The 21,711-nt window shown below is 40.8% G+C and overlaps 1 protein-coding gene and 1 pseudogene across 1 annotated transcript; both read left to right on the top strand.

Annotated features, from left to right (window-relative positions):
• Positions 1 to 1,995: 1,995 nt before the first annotated feature.
• Positions 1,996 to 21,345, top strand: NDUFB6 (NADH:ubiquinone oxidoreductase subunit B6). The gene is made up of 4 exons (XM_007969028.3): positions 1,996 to 2,307; positions 4,117 to 4,209; positions 16,156 to 16,200; positions 21,170 to 21,345. Exons 1-4 carry the CDS (start codon positions 2,128 to 2,130, stop codon positions 21,236 to 21,238), a joined length of 387 nt encoding a protein of 128 aa, XP_007967219.3. The 5' UTR covers positions 1,996 to 2,127; the 3' UTR covers positions 21,239 to 21,345.
• LOC103219305 (DNA fragmentation factor subunit beta pseudogene) lies at positions 6,343 to 9,793 on the top strand (annotated as a pseudogene).
• Positions 21,346 to 21,711: the final 366 nt, after the last annotated feature.

Below are 21,711 nucleotides of genomic sequence, written 5' to 3'. Positions count from 1 at the left end.
TTCTGGTCAACAGTAGGCTATTAAGTTTTCGGACAGTTGAAAGTTATATGTGGATGTTTGAGTGTGCCGAGTGGAGGGGACTGGCTCTTCTAACCCCATAATTGTTACAAGGGCTATTGTATTTAGAATGATGTGTACCTTTGAGATTATGCCACCAAGTAGACCAGTTAGAGCTACTGGTTTTTACTTGATTTTTTTATGGACTGCTTTTTGTAAATTTAATTTTGTTTTATAATGATATTGCTAAAATTAAAACTTCAGAAAAATTAAATTTAGCAGAAATTAATTGAGCAATGACCAATTTGAGAATCAGACAGCCCTCAGAACCACAGGAGGTTCAGAAAGTATCGTTCCACAAAGAGGCCAGGCAGCACTCATAGAAAAAAAACAGAAATGAGATATGGAAACAGCTTGATTGGCTACAGGTTAACCTTTGCCTTATTTGAACATGGGCTGATCAGTCGACCACCTGTGATGATTGACTGAGACTCAGTTATTTGTTACAGAAGTATATTCCTAAGTTAAGCTGTGAGTTAAATTGCATACTAAGTTGGGTTGCAGTTCATTATATAAGGGCTCAAAATAGGGAGACATCTTTAAGCTAAATTTAGTTTCACAATGTGAAATATTTACTTGGTTCTAAAGTCAAATGTATGAAGTAAGATGTTTCCAGAGATGTCTAGATTCTATCCCTGTCTCCTCTATCCTATTTATTTCCTCCACCATAGGTAACATCTTAAAAAACCTCAATTGTTTTCATTCCCATTATTTTGAAATTTTAAGAAAATATGTATATATATTGAAATTACCACCATCTTTCTCTTTTTGGGTAAAAGATAGCATACTGTATAAATTCCTATCCATTTATTTTTTTTCACTTTATAATGTATTCTGGAAATCACACCACAGATGTATATAGGGTTCTTCCCTATTACTTTTCTCAATTATATTAGCATTTCATTGCTTTGTTGTGTGGAAGTTTTTGGGAAGCCACTGTTTTGGACTAGCTTCATGCACTAGGCGCCAGCAGACCAGACCAAATCAGAATGAAGTCGTTTGTGCTAAGTACAACGTAATCAAACTGAACTTTGAAATGGGCCAGTTTTCCAAAAAATGGGAAATTCCCCTAAGCCTGAGTCAGTGAAACAAGGAAGTTCCTTCTGCTTTAACTCTAAGAGAAAAATAACTTTGAAACGACGAGTCTGCTTTTTGTTCTGTTTCTGCTTTCTTCAGCCCCTATTTGCCAATAAAACCAACCGCCTCTGCTCAGCTAATCAGAACACTCATTCTACTTTATAGAATGGGGTGTTTTCTGAGTCTAGAATCACAAATAAGAGTCAATTAAGATTTTTAAACTAATTCATTGTAACGCTGTCTTTCGACTGTTGTACTATAATTTAATTCAAGCATTCCTTTATTTAGGAATTTGGGGGTAATTTCCAATATTTTGGTATTATGAATCATGCTGAATAGTCGTGCATGCCCTTTCATATTTTCACCACACGTATTTTTGGGTGAAAGCATGAATGCATCCATGCAATTTTGCTAGATATTAAGCTACTCTTTTCACTATTTCTGTACAGATGGAGGGACAGATGAGACAGCTGCCTGGGGCACTTCAGCAGTTACTGGCACAGCTGGGATTTGAACTTGGATGTTAACTATTTTCATACACTATCTAGGTCATTCCAAGGTGGCAGAGGCAAGCAAATAATTTCGTATCCGGACAGCATATTCACTGAAACACTTATGCTTATCCTTCCTGCTCCCAGCATACAAGTTCTTCCTTAGCAAAACCTCCAGTCCTCTAATTCAGCATACTTTCGTCTAATCTGTCACTTTCCCCAGGCCTCACAACTAAGAGCACTCCTCGTCCCCACCCGGTAATAATCTGGTCGGGTATAGCGGCGGTGGGCGGAGAGAGAATTGGAGGTGGAGAGCTTTGCGCATGCCCGGACACTTAGGACTCTGGGTCCCCTGCAGAGGCAGGACCAGGATGTGACGTAATAACCGCGCGCGGCGCCCGGCGTTCCCGCAAGGTCGCCTTGCAGAGCGGGAGCCAGCTTAAGTAACTAGTCCCTAGTTCGAGGGTGGGTCGTGTCCTTTTGCCTTGGTACCAGCGGAAACATGACGGGGTATACTCCGGATGAGAAACTGCGGCTGCAACAGCTGCGAGAGCTGAGAAGGCGATGGCTGAAGGACCAGGAGCTGAGCCCTCGGGAGCCGGTGCTGCCCCCACAGAAGATGTGGCCTATGGAGAAATTCTGGAATAAGTTTTTGGAGAATAAATCCCCTTGGAGGAGAACGGTGAGCGACAGACCTCCCCGGTACCCCCTCAACACACCCCACCGCGGCCAGCAGCCCGGACACTGAACGTCCGCTCCCTGCAGCCACACCAAGGACTGATAACCGCTCCGTGCTGGGAAACACTGGCCAGTCCCGAGAACGCTCCTGGAGTCCCGGGAGGCAGGAGTCCGGGAATATGTATGGCTTTGAGAGAATCATGCCTTTTATTGTCAAGTACAGTAAGACTGGGGCGAATTTTAATACTTAGGTTTTCCAGGACGCTGCACATTTGGTTCTCTTTTGACTGTAGAAATCTTCCCTCAGAATAATAGCCAAGGACTCGCTAGAGTTAAAATTCTGTGATTTAAGTATTTGAGGACACTTGTCTAACTTTTAAGTATGACGTTCTAGAGATCAAGTAACACAGTATCCAACTACCAGAGGGCACAGCCAGCCCCTAGCTGGTAGTACAGCCCCATGTGATCCCCGTAAAAGACAGGGTCCTGTTGGTATGCCTTGCGAGTCACATTCAAGAGCTACCTTTCTAAACTACCGTTCTGTACTTTTAACACAGGGTTTCGTTAAAAAATGACATTTTGGACTTTGAAGAAAATCGCTTATTCAAGAAATTTATTTTCAAGGCCTCTGGGTATTTTCTTGAGGTCTGTTATGGGTGATAAACGTCTCAGAATTGCTTTCAGTTACCTACAACACTTACTGATAATAGTAGTAATAATACTAAGTAACACCTGGGTGCTTGCTGTGTACTTGGCACTCTACTGAGGGTTTTACAAGTGTTACTTCATTTCTTTATTCCTGCAAGGTAGATATTCCTAATCCTCACTTTAAATGTGAAGAAACTGAGGCTTATAAAGATTCAGTGATTCGCCGGTGGTCAGGGAGCTAGGAATTGAAGGAGTTCATATTGAAATCAACATGTACCTATTTCTTACTGTGCTACAAAGTCTAGTGCAATAGAATTGTTGAAAATTTTTTCTGAGAAAGTGGTATTGGATACTTATTTATGGTGGTAAAATTCAACTCTTCTCTCACCCTTTGTGTCCCTGACATTATCGGGATATTGGCAGTCACTGATTTAAGTTGACATCCCATCCATCAGCCAGTGATAAAAGGAAGTAAATAAATTATCATGTGTTGAAATTCACCTTACCTTAATTTATTCTTTTATAATCATATCTATTATGATTCTTAGATTCTTGATTGTCCCTTCCTTGAATGGATAGGTGTTTTTTAATCAGATTGGAGGACATGGGAAAGTTCCATTTTTAGTTCTTTTTTAAAATAGTGTTGCAGAGGGCATTTTGGAGTGAGTTTGGGACACCCATCTTAGTATGTAAAATGTCCTTTTTCCAGCATTGGTGTTGTCAAGGTTTTCTGCCTTATACCTAAAATAATGTGAGTGCCATTGATCGATAAATAAGGGAGATGACTATACCTGAAAAATTATGAGGTTTGATTACTCTGGTTAAATACATTAAAATTATTATTTCATTATTTTGCTCTATTTTATCTTAAACTTATACTAAGGGTATTTTTTAAAGTCTTTAAAAAATCCATAAATGCCTTGCTATAGTCTTGCAAAATACTATTTAAGCATTTTGGTCTGGACTTTGTAGGTATCTTTTAGTGGACTCTGCATTTACTAAGAATATTTGAGTAGATGAGGTTACCTACAAACTATAAGAAAATATGTACCATTTAGAGTTTTGTAAAATAATAATGACATTGTTACATCATTGATGCCTTTTGTTCTGCCATAAATATGAAAAATGGGATATGTTTATTTTGTGTATGTGTTTTTTCCGCCAGGTCCATGGGGTATACCAACAGGGTATCTTTATTTTCACTCATATACTTGTACCTGCCTGGATTATTCATTATTGCATGAAGTATCATGTGTCTGTAAGTATGTCCTTTTCAGAATTTATTTTTATATTGTCCAAAATTATTTTCTATGTGGATATCTTACCCTACTTAGTGGAAATAGTCTGCCACTTATAAATGGATTTTGAAGTACTTTGAATTCTCTTAGGTAAAAGGTTTAATGAAAGTTACATAATTGGGTATAGTTTTTTAAAAAAATATTGTGACTAGTTTACAACTTGAAATGGATTTCCTCATAGAAATTAATATTTAAGAGATAAGAATGTAGTGACCTAATAATACTAGGGTAAATTTGGGGTCATGAATAGGAAAGGAGAAAAGAATTTCTGCTCCTTTTAAAAAACCTATATCTGGTATAAGATAAAAATTCAAAATAGACAAAGCTTATCTTTGTCATCATCCCATTTCTGTTTCCTTCATTTTATCTGATTCTTCACAACTTTTATTTATTTAGAACTCAGGATGTCCAGATGCCTGCACTTTTTCACTGATACAGATCTTGCATGGGCTGATTGAACTGAGCCAGTCATGGTATTTTAAATGCTCAGTCTGGTGCAGGGTGTTGGATCCCAGGCAGAATGAGAAGGGCATGCATTTCGGGAAGTGGTGTGGCAGAGGGAGCAGTGGAGTGTTGGAACACAAAAGAGTGAGGAAGGCATTCGTATACCAAGAAAGGGGTGTTAGATCCTGAGTGGGTTGCAGGGGAGAAGGGTGAGCACATCTGTTTGGGGGGCAACAGTGGCAACAACCTAGTATAGGGTATTAGTACCTGAGCAGAGGGAGGAGGACATCTGGAAGAAGGATGGTATGAGGCAGTGAGGCAAGTGGTAACTTAGAGTAAGATGTCAGAACCTGAATGAGGTGAGGCAGGTATTCATGCTGGGATGTGGTTGTGGTGACAGGAGATGGGTTATATATAGGGAGATTGGTCAAATACAGGCATACCTCAGAGATACTACAGAATTGGTTCTAGACCACTGCAGTTCCAAAAGTATTCTTTGGTTCTAGACCACCAAAATGAGTTACACAATTTTTTTGGCTTCCTAGTGCATATAAAAGGTATGTTTACACTGTGCTGTAGTCTAAGTGTGTAATAGCAGTATGTGTAAAAGAACAATATATATGCTTTAATTTAAAAATACTTTATTGCTGGGCCATGTGCAGCGGCTCCCACCTGTAGCCCTAGCACTTTGAGAGGCCAAGGCAGGAAGATTGCTTGAGGCCAGAAGTTCGACCAGCCTGGGCAACATAGTGAGACTCCATCTCTACAAAAAAAAAAAAAAAGCTGGATGTGGTGGTCCACACCTGTAATCCCAGCTACTCAAGAGACTGAGATGGGAGGATTGCTTGAGCCCAGGAGGTCAAGGCTACAATAAACTGTGATTGCACCACTGCACTCCAGCCTAGGTGCCAGGGTGATATCCTGCCTTAAAAATGCAGGCTGGGCACGGTGGCTCACACCTGTAATCCCAGCACTTTGCGAGGCCGAGGCGGGTAGATCACGAGGTCAAGAGATAGAGATCATCCTGGCCAACGTGGTGAAACCCTACCTCTACTAAAAATAAAAAAAAATAGCTAGGCATGGTGGTGCGTGCCTGTAGCCCCAGCTACTCGGGAGATTGAGGCAGAAGAGTCACTTGACCCTGGGAGGTGGAGGTTGCAGTGAGCTGAGATCGTGCCTTTGCACTCCAGCCTGGCGACAGAGCGAGACTCCATCTAAAAAAAAGAGAGAAAAAAAACTTCATTGCTAAAAAATGCTAACGGTCATCTTTGAGTATGATCTTTTTGCTAGTGGAAAGTCTTGCTTCGATGTTGATAACTGCTGACTGATCAGGGTGATAGTTGTTGCAGGCTGGAGTGGCTGTGGCAATTTCTTAGTATAAGAAAACAGGTTGGGCACGGTGGCTCACGCCTGTAATCCCACCACTTTGGGAGGCCAAGGCAGGTAGATCACGAGGTGAGTTCAAGACCAGCCAGGCCAAGATGGTGAAACCCTGTCTCTACTAAAAATACAAAAATTAGCTGGGTGTAGTGGTGGGTGCCTGTAATCCCAGCTACTCGGGAGGCTGAGGCAGGAGAATCACTTGAACCGGGGAGGCGGAGGTTGCAGTGAGCTGAGATTGCACCACTGCACTCCAGCCTGGGCAACAGAGCAAAACTCTGTCTCAAAAAAAAAAAAAACACTCTCTCTCTCTCTCTCTCTCTATATATATATATATACACATATATATATATATATTTGACAACACTGCTGAGGTTTGCCACATCTATTGACTTTTATTTTCATGAAAGATATCTCTGTAGCATGAGATGCTGTTTGATAGCATTTTACCCACAGTAGAACTTTTAGAGTCAGGCCTTTGAAACCATGCCGCTGCTTTATCAACTAAGTTTATATAATATTTGAAATATTTTGTTGTCATTTCAACAATGTTCATAGCATCTTCACCTGGAGCAGATTCCATCTCAAGAAACCACTTTGTTTGCTCATCCAAAAGGAGCAACCTCTCATCTATCAAGCTTTATTATGTGATTGAGGCACTTCAGTCACATCTTCAGGCTCCACTTCTAATTCTAGTTCTTTTGCTATATCCACTACATTGAGAGTTCCTTCCTGCACCGGTCTTGAACCCCTCAAAGTCATCCACGAGAGTTGAAATCAACTTCTTCCAAACTCCTGTTCATGTTGATACTTTGACCTCTTCCTATTAATAACAAATCTTCTTAATGGCATATAGGATGGTAAATTCTTTCCCAGAAGATTTTCCATTTACTTTGCCTTGATCCATCAGAGGAATCACTATCTTTTTTTTTTTTTTTTCTTTTTGAGACAAGGTCTTGCTGTGTCACCCAGGCTGGAGTGCAGTGGTGCCATCTTGGCTCACTGCAACCTCTGCCTCCCAGGTTCAAGCAATTCTCCTGCCTCAGCCTACCAAGTAGCTTTTGATATAAAGTGAGAAACATGCAGCTCTTCCTTTTATTTGAACAGTTGGAGGTCATTGTAGTATTATTAGTTGGCCTAATTTCAATATTGTTGTGTCTCAGGGAATAGGATGGTCCAAGGAGAGGGAGAGAGGTGGGGAATGACCAGTTGGTGGAACAGTCACAACATACAACATTTACTGATTAAATTCACTATCTTATATGGGTGTGATTTGTGTTGCCCCTAAAATTTATAGTAGTAACATCAAGAATCATTGAGTGCAGATTACCATAACAAATATTAATATAACAATAATGACAAAGTTTGAAGCCAGGCGCGGTGGCTCACACCTGTAATCCCAGCACTTTGGGAGGCTGAGGCGGGCAGATCAGCTGAGGTCAGGAGTTCGAGATCAGCCTGGCCAACATGGTGAAACCCCATCTCTACTGAAAATACAAAAATTAGCTGGGTGTGGTGGTGCGCGTCTGTAGTCCCAGCCACTCGGGAGGCTGAGGCAGGAGAATACCTTGAACCTGGGAGAATGAGGTTGCAGTGAGCCAAGATCCTGCCACTGCACTCCAGCCTGGGTGACAGAGCGAGACTCCATCTGAAAAAGTTTGAAATATTGGGCGAGTTACCAAAATATTGCACAGAGATGGGAAGTGAACACATGCTCTTAGAAAAATGGCACTGAGTTTCCGGGATTGGGGCCCGGCCCATGCCAGCTTTGCAGAGCACACCTGGTGTAGACCCCAGCAGCCGGGGCCACGACCAGCTTGAGCAGCTGGCCAGCAGGTGCCGCTCCCTGCAGGGCCTAGAGGCCTTGAGGACATCTGCAGTGCTCCAGAAGCCCAAGACCGTGACGCTGCGGGCCCTGTGCAGCCAGAGGAAGTTTGGCGTGGTGGGCAGGAGCTGCAGGGAGGTGCTGCGCAAGGGCTGCCTCCGCCTCCAGCTCCCTGAGCACGGCTCCCGGCTGTGCCTGTACGAGGATGGCATGGAGCTGACCGAAGACTACTTCCCCAGCGTCCTCGACAATGCTGAGCTCGTGCTGCTCACCTCGGGCCAGGCCTGGCAGGGATATGTGAGTGACATCGGGCGTTTCCTCAGTGCTTTTCACGAGCTGCACGCTTGGCTCATCCAGGCCGCCCGACAGCTACTGTGTGATGAGCAGGCCCTGCAGAGGCAGAGGCTACTGGCTGACCTCCTGTACAACGTCAGCCAGAACATCACAGCCGACACCCAGGCTAAGGACCTGCTGTGGTTTGAAGGCTTGGAGTCCCAATTTTGGAATAAGTCTGGCTATCTGAGATACAGCTGTGAGAGCCAGATCCGGAGTTACCTGAGAGAGGTGAGCTCCTGCTCCTCCATGGTGGGTGCAGAGGTTCAGGAGGAATTCCTGCAGGTCCTCCGCTCCATATGCCAGAAGCTCCAGTCTGTGCAGTGCAACGGCATCTACTTCGACAGAGGAGCCAAGGGTGGCAGCCGTCTCTGCACACCGGAAGGCTAGTTCTCCTGCCAGAGTCCCTTTGACATGGATGGCTGCTTGTCGAGATACTCCATCAACCCCTACAGTAACAGGGAGAGCAGGATCCTATTCAGCATCTGGAACCTGGATCACATAATAGCAGAAACGTACCATCATTCCTACACTGGGTGGAAGCAATTAAAGAACAAGATGGAAGAGAAATGCACTAGGAATATTTTTATGGCCTGCTTTTTACATCAGAGAACCTAAAACTAGTGCACATTGTCTGCCATAAGAAAACCATCCAAGACCAGCTATGGCCTGAACAGAATCTACAAACCCGAGACAAGGTTGAAGAGGAAGTGGCCTGTGTGAAAGTGCCAGTGACACGTACACACCACATTCTCGTCTTTGCTCGAGGCCTGACGTGGGCATAATGTTAACAGGTGCCTTTTTTTTTTTTTTTTTGGTCCAGTAGCTCCTGGAAAAAAACCTTAAAAAATATTTCCAGCAAATCTGATTTCAGTACATTTCTGAATTGTTGTTTGTTTGTTTTTTGTAGATGGAGTTTCACTTTTGTTGCCCAGGCTGGAGTGTAGTGGTGCAATCTCGGCTCACTGCAACCTCCGCCTCCCGGGTTCAAGTGATTCTCCTGCCTCAGCCTCCCAAGTAGCTGGGATTACAGGCATGTGCCACCATGCCTGGCTAATTTTTTTATTTTTAGTAGAGACAGGGTTTCACCATGTTGATCAGGCTGGTCTTGAACTCCTGACCTCAGGTGATCCACCTGCCTCGGCCTTCCAAAGTGCTGGGATTACAGGCGTGAGCCTCCGTGCCTGGCCTGAATCATTTTTTATACCTTCTGACAGCCCAACTTCAAGAGGACAGCTTTGGGGTACTCACTGGACGTATGGTGAGTTGTCAGTAGGGATAAGAATTGTCCTGAGCTCAGGAATTCTTCTGTTCTCTGGTTTTACCAATATTTGGTTTGCTCATGTGGTGTGGTCACCATACTAAAGCGGTGTTATGGCTGAAGTTAGCCACTCTTGTTTGAGGGACAAGTTGTTTATGCATCAGCTGTCTCTTGGGTCTCCATTTCCATGGCACATGGGCAATTCCATCCTTTTTGACTCTTCTAAATGCTCAAAAGAGAGATGTCGTGCTTTGGGGTTAAGATGTTTGTACTCCATAAAGAACATACAAGGACGTTCACTGCTGGCTTTTTTTTTTTTTTTTTTTTTTTTTTTTTTTTTTTTTTTTTTTTTGTGAGACAGGGTCTCACTGTGTCTCCTAGCTGGAGTGCAATGGCGCGATCTCGGCTCCCTGCAACCTCTGCCTCCTGGGTTCAAGCGATTCTCCTGCCTCAGCCTCCCAACTAGCTGGGATTACAGGTGTCCACCACTATGGCTGGCTAATTTTTGTATTTTTAGTAGAGATGGGCTTTTGCCCTGTTGGCCAGGCTGGTCTCGAACTCCTGACCTCAGGTGATCTGCCCACTTTGTCCTCTCAAAGTGCTGGGATTACAAGCGTGAGCCACTGCACCTGGCCTGCTGAATTGTTTATAATGGCAAAAAGTAGGAAACCTCCCAATGTCTATGAGTAGGGCCATAGCTATTATGTCGAACTACATGAAACTGCCGTTCTTCTAGGCCAAAAATGGTGAGTGATGATTAACTTCATGATTCAACCTGATATGTTTACATAGTGCTAACTATGTTGCAGTTTCAGGCTTTTATGAAGAAAGTGTTTCTATATAGAAACTGGAAGCTGTTCAGTGCAAGGCAGCTGAACCCTGCCCCTGCTCCATTTGTCATAGTTACTGTCATCTCAGATAATATGGAGCTCATGTCAGCAGTGCAAGTGGTGGGTGCACAGAGACAATCTGGAAGGAAACATGCTGATCTGAACAGCAGTAATCCTGGGGGACATGAGGGTGGGACTGAATTACAGAGGACTCATTTTCTGAGTCATGTATTTTATGATACTTGAATTTTTTTGAAATTGGCATTTATTTTATAACATGTTATAATGTACTTTTTAAAAAAAGTCGTTTTGTAATATTTGAATTTTTACATTTGTTGTATAATTAGGAAAAGCAATAAATATTTTTGAGAAAAAAAGAAAAATGGCACAGATAGAGTTGCTTGTCTTGGGGTTACTAAAACCTTCTATTTATAAGAAAACACAATATATGTGAAGTGCAGTAAAGCAAAGTGCAATAAGGTGAGGTATGCCTGTGAGTACATATGTTGATGATAAAGGGACCCAGGATTCTCACTGCCGGAAAAGGGAGTTATGTATGTGAAAAGGAAGACAAGCTTGTGGTGGAATGGAATTGGAGGTACTGGTGTGAACTCATGGTTTTTAAAACGTATTGATAGACCTAGAAATAGATATAGATGTAAATGTGGATGTGTGTGTATCTGCGTGTACATATTCTCTAGTTCTGTCCACTGAGAGGGCCTGGAAACATTGCCATTCCTTAGTAATTAGCACACTTAGAAGCCAGGTCTTATTTTCTAAATACAGATATCCACTGAAAGGACTCAGAGCTCAGAGCAATGGCTGATTCCAGGGCGGGAGGAGAGAAAGTATAAGATGAACTTGGAACATATTATTGTGCCAGAAAGTAAAGAAGTGCTGAAAGAATGATGGGAACATATTTCAAAGGACACAGAGTCAGTTTGCAAGGATTCCTACTAGGGCAATTTGAGCATCAAAATAAATAATGATAGTAATAGATGATAGTCACCTGAATAAAATGAAAATCCATGAGTGTAAACTGATATAAATAAGTGAAATAATAAATGGGTAGAAAAGAAAGCTTTTTGATGCAATAATTTGCTGAATGATGGAAAAATTACCATTTGAGAATCATCATAGTAATATTTAATTCAGCTAAGGAACATCAAAAGATGCTAACATTAGTCTGGGCACAGTGGCTAACACCTGTAATCCCACCACTTTGGGAGGCTGAGGTGGGAGGACCACTTGAGGCCAAGAGTTTGAGATCAACCTGGGCAACATAAAGAGACCCCATCCCCATCCCTACAAAAAAAAAAAAAAAAGCTGAGTAGTCCCAGCTATTCAGGAGGCTGAGGCAGGAGGATTGCTTAAGCCCAGGATGTGGAACCTGCAATGAGCTACGATTGTGCTGCCCACTGTACTCCATCCACCCTGGGTGACACAGTGAGACTCCCATCTCAATCAAAAAGAGAAAATTCAAAAAAAAAGGAAGATACTAAGTTTAAAGTACTTATCCTCAAAGTACTTGTTTCAAAGGGAGAAAGAGTGTCTTTGTAGTAGAGAAATCTGGCAGATGCCACCTTAGTCAAGGGGTCTAAATTAACATTATCAATAATGGGGCAAACTGAAATTATGTGTTACTTGATAGGCTGAAATAAGAATACAGCATTACTTTTGTGATATTCCTGCCAAAGGTGCATAACCTGAATATAATTTATTGATTAAATTCACATGAGGAAACAGAAGATAAACCCAAACAGAGGGGCTATTCTGCATCATTATAGGCATTATACCTTCAGAAATGTCAAGAACATGAATGTTAAAGAACAGCTTTAATATTGTTCCAGTTTGAGGAAGAATAAAGAGGTATGCCAACTAAATGCAGTTCTTCATTAATAGGCATAATTGCATTATCTGTAAGAACAGTGATGGTGTTGGCAGTCAGAATTTTAAAGAGCCTACACAATCAATGGAGAACATGTCATGTAAGGGGATTTTCTGGTAAGTCCAAACAATTATTGAGACAATTGGGAAAATCTGAATGGATTTTTTTAGACCAGGTAGAGATAGTAATGTATGAGCGTTAATTTCCTGATCTTAATAGTTGTATTGTAATTATTTTAAGAATATTGTCTTTGTAGGACGTACACTAGAGTAATAAACTAGTCAGCAATTTACTATAAAGTGATTCAAGGAAAAAATTCTTTTTTTTCATTCTTGCAGCCTTATGTAAATTTAAAATTATTTCAGAGTAAAAACAGAAGTTAAGGACTGCCTAACAAATTATAGCTAATGCAATGGATATTGGCTTTTCTGTTAGCCTACTGACAGGAGAGTGAAACAACCAAATTTTGGAGGGTTTTCAAAACACCTCTGTCCCCAACATGACTTATTCTCTCTGATTGTGTTCTCTATTGCTTGTGTAGGCTTTTTAAAATTCTGATTGCTGACATCTTTGTTCCGTGTAATAAGCAGATTAAGCCCCTTGATTAACAAATACGGAGTGCCTAGCATGTCCTCTTCCTTTATTGCTATAGAAAGAATATACAAGACCAAATTCCTGATCTCAAAGACTTTATAGTAAAGTTGGAAGGTAGGTATAATTTGGGAAAGAGTATGGAGGAAAAAAGTTAATTCCTGTTAGAAGCAAAGATATGGAGTCAGTAATGAACGTGGCCATATGTACTTAAGACTGAGGAGCTGACTAGAATGGAAGGTCTGTTGACTAGGTAGTCTGGAACCAATTTCTGGAAGGTCTTGAAAGTTCGATGAAGTTGAACTGCATGTGATAGACAATGGGAAGCTTTCCATTTTTTAATGGGAGAGTGACTTGAATGTGATACATTGAGGAAAATGAAGAAAAACATTGAAACGTAGGGTGAATTGAAGGGAAGAAAGTTCTGACAGCGGGGCAGATCAGCTGGAGGCCATTGGATTTTAGTAGATGTCAGTTGAGAATCTGGTTAGGGTGAAGATAGCAGGGATGAAGAAGAATAAAGCCAGAGACACTTTTGAAGGAAGAAACACCTGAAGTTGATGGTTGATTAAGTTGGGGATAAAACCAAAGTTCACAGCCATTTATCACTGTAAAATCTCTAGCCTTGGAAATTATAAGTAGGGTATTGGAAGGGAGGGCTTTCTGATGATAGGATAGAAGTGAATTTTTTTAGGCCGGGTGCAGTGGCTCATGCCTATAATCTAGCACTTTGGGAGGCTGAGGCGCGTGGATTGCTTGAGCTCAGGAGTTTGAGACCAGCCTGGGCAACATGGCGAAACCCCATCTCTACTAAAATACAAAAAATTGGCCGGGCTTGGTGGCGTGTGCCTGTGATCCCAGCTACTCAGGAGGCTGAGGCAGAAGAATTGCTAGAACCCAGGAGGCAGAAGTTGCAGTGAGTCGTGATCGGGCCACTGCGCTCTCCAGCCTGGGGGATATAACGAGACTCCGTCTCAAACAAAAAAAAAAGAGTGAATTTTTTAGGAGCATCTGCTGCCATGGCAGTTTTGGAGATGTCCAAGTGGACATTGCCTATCTTATGTGTTACAAACATGAGATTATTAGTTCTAAGAGGAATTAGAGTTGGGTTAGGGGATTTTCACATTACAAACCAACACAAACTCTCTCTACAACCATTGAAAAGGGCTAACAATTTATATCTCTAAGGGTCAGAGAATAGTTTAGATTTCTGTTGTTGATGGGCTTAAAAAAACTTTATGTTCATAAAAAGTCTACTTCATTTCATTATACATCTGTTATGTTTTCACTATTTTGGCATGTAAGACCCTAGAGAAGAAAATATATTACTTTCTGTCACTGAAAGTTTAACATCCAAGAGGGATTTTTATGTGCAGAAAGAACTGGTTACAGTGACTTGAAATACAGATTAATATTCAGTTCTTTAGTTTCAAATATAAAACATAATTTTTTCCTAATTCTTTAAATTCAGTTTTAAAATTATATTAAACTATGCATCTAGTAAATAATAATCTCCTTTGTTTTTACCATCTTTGGATTAATTGAAGTTGAACTCTTCTGAAACAATTCCATTTACAAACATAGCCAAATTCTCTTAAATATTTTCAATTGTATTTATACATTTTGTGTGTTCAATTTTATTTTGAAGTATTTATATGGTAAGTTTATGATTCTAAGAAGTAATTTTTTTCAACCTGAAATCACAAATCTAAATCAATTACGCATTGTACCTAGAATCCTAAACCTAATTTTTTAAAACCTCTGTTAGCCAGATTATCTTACACATTACAAACTCTAACCAACAGAATGTATGGAATGTACCAATGTTTTCAGAACTTTTAAAAGTTGACACATTCACTTATTTATACTCTGGGTTTAACTTCCTTTATCATATCTAAATTTAACTACATTTTTCTGGGATCTAAAAGACATTTTTAGGAGAAGCAAATTTAACAAGCTGCAGTTACTAGGTTGGCAATTCAATATAGTTATGTGGTTCCTTATCTGAGGATTCACACTTCCAGGTGATTTTTCCTGAGCCATAGATGGACATATTTAGTTAAACATTTTGTGTCAGTAGAGGTCCCAAAGCCACTCACTTACCTTTTTCTCTTGATTTGGGTAGGTAAAGGATTGCATCTTCAGTAAGATTGCAACCAGTTTGCTTCAGCTCACTCCTTTGCTGCCTAATTGAATTTTGCATCTTTCAGATGACTTTTCAGTGTCTTTTTGCCTTTTGGCACGTAAAGACATTTTAAAGTCCTCACATTGTATTCTGAGTTTCTCTCATGTTCCAGTTCTCTATGCTTTATATCATGCCAATAATCTTTTAAATTTTGAGCAGTGGTATCTTGTGCAGATGTATATGCATTAAAAGTACATGTATTCAACAATTACTTATGTAGTACCTCTTATGTGCAAGGCACTGTTTTAAACACCAGGATACAGCAGTGAACAGAGCAGATTGAGTTCCTCCCCTCATGAAATGTTTAGTTTTAGAGACTGGTAATAAGTATATAAACAAAGAGGTATATTATGTTATAGGAGAACAAGTCTATAGAAGAAGAATTAAGCAGGATAAAAACTAGAGACTGATAGGGCTTGCTATTTTAATTAGGCCTCTCTGAGGGAGTGATCTTTGAAGACAAATATAAATGAAATGAGGATACAGGCCAAGCAGTATTTAGGAGAAGAACATTTCAGGTAGAGGAATCTTGAGGTACAAAGGCCTTGAGGCACAAGCAGGCTTGACTGAATTGGCCTCCTAGGAAGGGAGCCACTGTGGCTGTAGTACAGTGAGTGAAGGAAAAAGACTGGCTTTTTCTCTAAGAATTATGAAACTTTGAGCAGCATGACCTATCTTAAAAGAATCAGTGTACTCTGCCTTGAACTGTGGAGAATAGACTTTTCATTTGCATAGGAGGGCACAAGTGGCAGCAGGGAGGCTAGTAGGTGCTGTGTGGTAGTTGAGGTGAAAATATGATGAGGCTTGGACAAGGGTGGTGATGAGAACTAGTTGGATTCAGGGTATATTCTCAAGATAGAATCAACAGACTCTGCTGAGGAGTCAAGGTTTCTGGCTTTCATAACTGGGGGAATAAAAGTGCCATTTACTGAGATGGGGGACATGGGGAGGAACAGTTTGGGGATGGGAGAAGTTAAGTGTTAGACCTGGTTAAGTTTGAGATGCCTATTTGATAGCTAAGTAGAGATGTTGAGTAAACAGTTGGATATGTGAATCTGGATTTCTGTGAAAGTTTGGAGCTTAAGTTAAAATTTGGGGTATGACCTATTTCTTATTTTCAGAAGAAACTCTTAACACCATAATTAATACAGAGTTAACTTTTATTACAGGAAAAACCATATGGCATAGTTGAAAGGAAGGCCGGAATATTCCCTGTAAGTCTTAAAACTTCTGATTTTTCTTTTGTTTATTGTTTTTCTCTCTCCTTTTCCTCCCCTTCCAAGCAATTATTAGATAAAAATGTTCTTTCCTTCTCACTTTCAGTTTAAGTCCCTGTTTTGTGTATTCTTGTTAAAAAAAAAAAAAAAAAAAGGAAGAAATAGCGTAAAGTAACAATTACAGTTCAAATGGGAAGTGAGCACATTTATTTTCAACCTGCCTGTAAAACGTGTTTTGTGACCTTGATTGTCCTAAAGGGAGTTGAAAGTACCAAACGTTTTTCACTGTATCCTGTTTCATGTTGGGTAAAGAGCTCTTAGGGCACAAGCCTAAGCAAACATCCATGCATGGTGACAGCAACTGAATTTCTGTTATTAATTCAAAACTCTCATGTCCTGTGGCTTTGTACTTCATTTTCAAGATTTGACCTTCAGTTCTCCATCTGTGAATTTAATATCCACTAGTGAGTGTTTTAAATTTTATACTATGGACTGGGCACGGTGACTCACGCCTATAATCCCAGCACTTTGGGAGTCCGAGGCGGGTGGATCATGAGGTCAGGAGATTGAGACCATCCTGGCTAACACGGTGAAACACCATCTTTACTAAAAATACAAAAAATTAGCTGGGCATGGTGGTGGGTGCCTGTAGTCCCAGCTGCTCGGGAGGCTGAGGCAGGAGAATGGCGTGAACCCAGGAGGCGGAGCTTATAGTGATCCGAGATCACGCCACTGCACTCCAGCCTGGGCGACAGAGTGAGACTCTGTCTCAAAAAAAAAAAAAAAAATTTTTTTATACTATGAATGTGTGAGCTATAGTACTAATTTGAAATGAGTTATTTTAGCATTAAAAGATGACTCAGTAGTTGGTATTTTTACTAGCTGTTTGTGAGGTTATTATTTAGCATAGTAGAATACATACTATGTTCTTGTCTATTTCTAGTAACAGATGATGAATGAACTATGATAACTCAAAATTCCTTAATTTAAATAACAAAACTTAGTGTGATTCTTGCTTTAATCAAATGACTTAGTCACAGTAATCATTATCTGTTGCAACAAGGGAATTTTAGGAAGGGCCACCAAAACTGGCCAACTGTCCCAGTTGGAACGCTGCTTTAGAAAATAGTTGGGGAAGTGGCCGGGCACAGTGACTCATGCCTGTAATCCCAGCACTTTGGGAGGCCGAGGTGGGTGGATCACGAGGTCAGGAGTTCGATACCAGCCTGGCCAACATGGTGAAACCCCATCTCTATTAAAAATACAAAAATTACCGTGCGTGGTGGCGGGTGTCTGTAATCACAGCTACTGGGGAGGCTGAGGCAGGAGAATTACTTGAAACTGGAAGGCGGAGGTTGCAGTGAGCCGAGATCGTGCCACTGCACTCCAGCCTGGGAAACAAGAGTGAAACTCCATCGCAAAAAAAAAAAAAAAAAAAGTAGGGGGGTATCAGGGGCTCACGCCTGTAATTACAGCACTATGGGAAGCTGAGGTGGGTGGATCCCTTGAGGCTAGGAGCTCAAGACCAGCCTGGCCAACATGGTGAAACACCATCTCTACTAAAAAAAAAAAAATACAAAAATAAACCAGGTGTAGTGGTGCACGCCTGTAATCCCAGCTACCTGGAGGCTGAGGCACAAGAATTGCTTGAACCTGGAAGGCGGAAGTTGCAGTGTGCGGAGATTGTGCCACTACACTCCAGCCTGGGTCACAGAATGAGACTCTGTCTCAGGGGGGAAAAAAAAAAAGAAGAAGTAGGGGCTGGGCATGGTGGCTCACACCTATAATCTCAGCACTTTGAGAGGCAGAGACAGGTGGGTCACCTGAGGTCAGGATTTTGAGACCAGCCTGGCAACATGGTAAAACTCCATCTCTACTATTAATAAAAATACAAAAATTAGCTGGGCATGATGGTGCATGCCTGTAATCCTAGCTACTGGGGAGGCTGAGGCACAAGAATCGCCTGAACCTGGGAAGCACAGGTTGCAGTGAGCCAAGATTGTGCCACTGCACTCCAGCCTGAGCGACAGAGCACCCTGCCTCAAAAATAAATAAATAAATAAATAAAAAATTTAAAAAAAGTAGGGGATTTCTCCTTTTGTTTTATTATGTAACATTGATGTGTGTTATAGCCTAGATAATCTCAAAATAGGAAATTATCTTGCTGGTTTTACCAGTTGGGCAATTTATATTTATTTAGTCTTCCATTTATTCCATTTAAATGTTAATTTATTTTGCCATTACTGTTCGAAGGAAAAGGAGAGCTCTATTCGGAAGACCATATCAGGGATCCTGTAGCATTTCTCATATTTCTGTATTTTTTGCCACTGTGGTTCTTTCCTGTTTCTGTGCCATGACCCCTTTGAGGAACTGAAGAATGCTCATTGTATGTATGTTTAGAATAGGACAAGTAATAACAAACTTCCAAATCCCAGTGGCTTAACAAAACAGAGGTTTATTTCTTGTTGACATTACAGAATACTGTGGATCAGGTGATCCTCCTCAATCTTATAGCCGTGCCTCTCGAATATGAGGTTCCAAGATCGTGATAGAGAGGGCAGGATGTCTCAGGGGATGATTTTTAGGGTCTAAGCTTACAAGTAGCTCACATCACTTCTGCCAAATTCTGTTAGCTAAAACTCACTGTCATCTTCCCAAATATTATCTGTGTGCTCTTTGCTATTTCCCAGGCCCCTGTTCATGGAGTTTCTGCTACATTCCATATTTCTAGTCACCAAACAGCTCTTTGCTTCTCTCTTTACCCATGCATAACACACTTAGTCCCTCTCCTTAGGGAGAAATCCCCAAGTCCCATTCCATCACTGCACCCGGCCTCAAATCCATGATCTCCAGATGATGTACATAGTATGTCAGGTTTAGACACGACTTCTGTTGATCTGAGGATCAGTGAACTAAGAGAGGTTAACTATATCCTTGTCCCCCAACCACACCCATTGTTCAGTGGTATAATTTGGATAGCATAGTAGTCACTGATTCTTGGCAATTCTGAAATCTCCCTCGTAACCCCTGTGTGTGAGAAATTACTTGAATGGGCACTGATTTTGTTTTCTTGAAAGAACACCTTTGTCCATAGTTCTTCCTGGTTCCTGGCTCTGTCCAGGGGGTTTGTTCTTTTCATTATCTACCTAGACCACATCTAAGTGGTATTGGGAAGCATGCCCTCCTTAGGTGCCGTATGGGCTTCAAAATCTGCCACCTGCTTACAGGAGGTTGAATGCCAGAGGTGGTTTTAATTTCAGACATTCTGGCAGGATTTTGTAAACTATATGTTTGGTTTCTTTGTCCATCCATTTCCCTTAACATTTGGAAGCATGAAAAGAAAAATATTTGGTAGGCATCTAATGTGTTTACTTCTAGTCAGTTTCTCATGCCAGTATCTGTTTTTCCTATACATAGTTACCAGCTTCTCTCATTTCTTTGTCCTTATGCATCTGCCTCTCTCACCTGATTGGCAGCTATGTGGAGGCCATCTGAGGCAGACTGGTTCAAAGGCTACCTTCATTTTAAACTGATCTTTGCCATAGTGCTGTTTGAATAGTCCCTCTGTTTGAATTTTATTGGGCTTCTGTGGCTTAGATCTTTTGTGTTAACTTACTGTTCAGGAATTCTGAAGTAGTCTGATTTTCCAATGTCACAAGGTCCTGATTTTTTATTTATTTTTAAGATAGAGGGTCCCACTCTTACCCAGCCTGGTTTTGAACTCTGGGCCTCAAGCATTCCTCCTGCCTTGGACTCTCAAAGTGCTGGGATTACAGGCATGAGCCACCATGACTGGCCCGAATTTTTAGATTCTATTAACCTTTTTTTTTTTTTTTTGTCAGGAACAGAAAGTCTCTAGTGTGGACCAAAGGTGTTCTCTCTTCCTCTCTATTTTTGTCTCCTCTCAAATCAGCCACTTTTTGCCTGAGCTCATGCTTCTTAAAGTACATTCCCAAGGCAGCCAATGGGATCCAAACACATACTATAAACTTTTTTTTCTAGCTACTTCTTTTAGAACCTCAAGTTCATTAGGCAGTCTGCTTCCAAGTTATAGGACATAGTTTGCCACTGCCTTTTGTTTCCATTTTTATCTTTGCTACCAGACTGCTAAGCCAGTGCCCTATAGCTTGATTTTTATTACAGCAGCATTAGTGCCACTTCAAGGCACTGATTTCTGTTGGGATAATGCTAGCTATGAAAACAAATTGTTGCCCAAATGTATAATGGCTTAAACATAATATATTTTTTCATTGGATTATAATCCTGAGCAGTACCAGTCAGGGAATGGCAGGAATTGGGGTGGGGATGGGGACAATTCTACTCTTCCCAGTCATTCAGGGACTGGCAGGCTAACAGAATCTGTTATCTTAAACACATGGCTGAAACTGAAATTGAATAATCTTAAAACTATACAGCTTGTCAGTGGAGGTCCCAAGATTCTTACCACTTGGTTCTGGCTTCAAAGCCCATGCCTTTTTGCCCACACACTATATCAAGAATTGAAAAGACACCTGGACCAGTTACCTAGCCAAAGTTTGTATTCTGTATTCAATATGTAAGCCAATCAGAAAACTGGTGATTGCTTAACACATTCAGTTGCTGGCGGTACATTACCTCCTTATCTGGAACTGCAGATGTTTCCTTGCAGCTTCTTTCTGGGGCCTCCATTTATTGGGGCCATACAAAATAAAAGATTATCCTTTTATCCCTTAGAGAACACAATTTTTGTGCCCTTTTCGATTATTTCGTTTCTGAGTGAAAATTTCCCTATTATTTCAGTGTACCTGAAGATTTTGAATACTGATTGTTCAAATTTAGACAGCTTCTACTTTGTCTAGGGTCCTTTTAAAGGGAATGCCAGAACTCAAGTAGATTTTCCATGTGAGATGTGATAAACATGGAACAGAATAGAACTATCACCTCTGTAGACTTAAGATTTTTCCGCTAACTATCTTTGTGTTCCTAGGGTGATACAATTCTGGAGACTGGAGAAGTAATTCCACCGATGAAAGAATTTCCTGATCAACATCATTAAAGATTATGTAAAAACTTAAAAGGCTTATGAGCCTAAATTTGTTCCTATATTACCATATTTACTGAATTTTCTGGAAAAGTAACTTGAATAAAGTTTAATCTCAGAAATTGTCATATTTCTTTTCCAGCATTGTACAATTTGAGACTCTTTGAGTAATTTAACAATAAGTAAAAAGTGGACATGCTAAAAAAATATGAGAGACCACCTACTGTTTCTGGTCATTCTTGGCTTGGAAAACAGGGTATGGAAAAGTATTCAGTTATGTACTAGTTTTTTTTTTTTTTCTTATACAATACTTTAATTTGGTATCAGGGTATGCAACAGTGAATTTTTGCAATAAACAAATATAAGAACAGAAATTCCATGCACTTTTGTTTTAAGGAAATCTTTCTGGCTGGGCACGGTGGCTCACGCCTGTAATCCTAGCACTTTAGGAGGCCAAGGCGGGCAGATCACGAGGTCAGGAGATCAAG

This window comes from Chlorocebus sabaeus, chromosome 12 (genome assembly GCF_047675955.1).
Source record: "Chlorocebus sabaeus isolate Y175 chromosome 12, mChlSab1.0.hap1, whole genome shotgun sequence".
Classification (NCBI taxonomy): domain Eukaryota; kingdom Metazoa; phylum Chordata; class Mammalia; order Primates; family Cercopithecidae; genus Chlorocebus; species Chlorocebus sabaeus.
The sequence above is the reverse complement of the archived record's forward strand: the minus strand, read 5'-3'. Positions and strand labels throughout refer to the sequence as shown.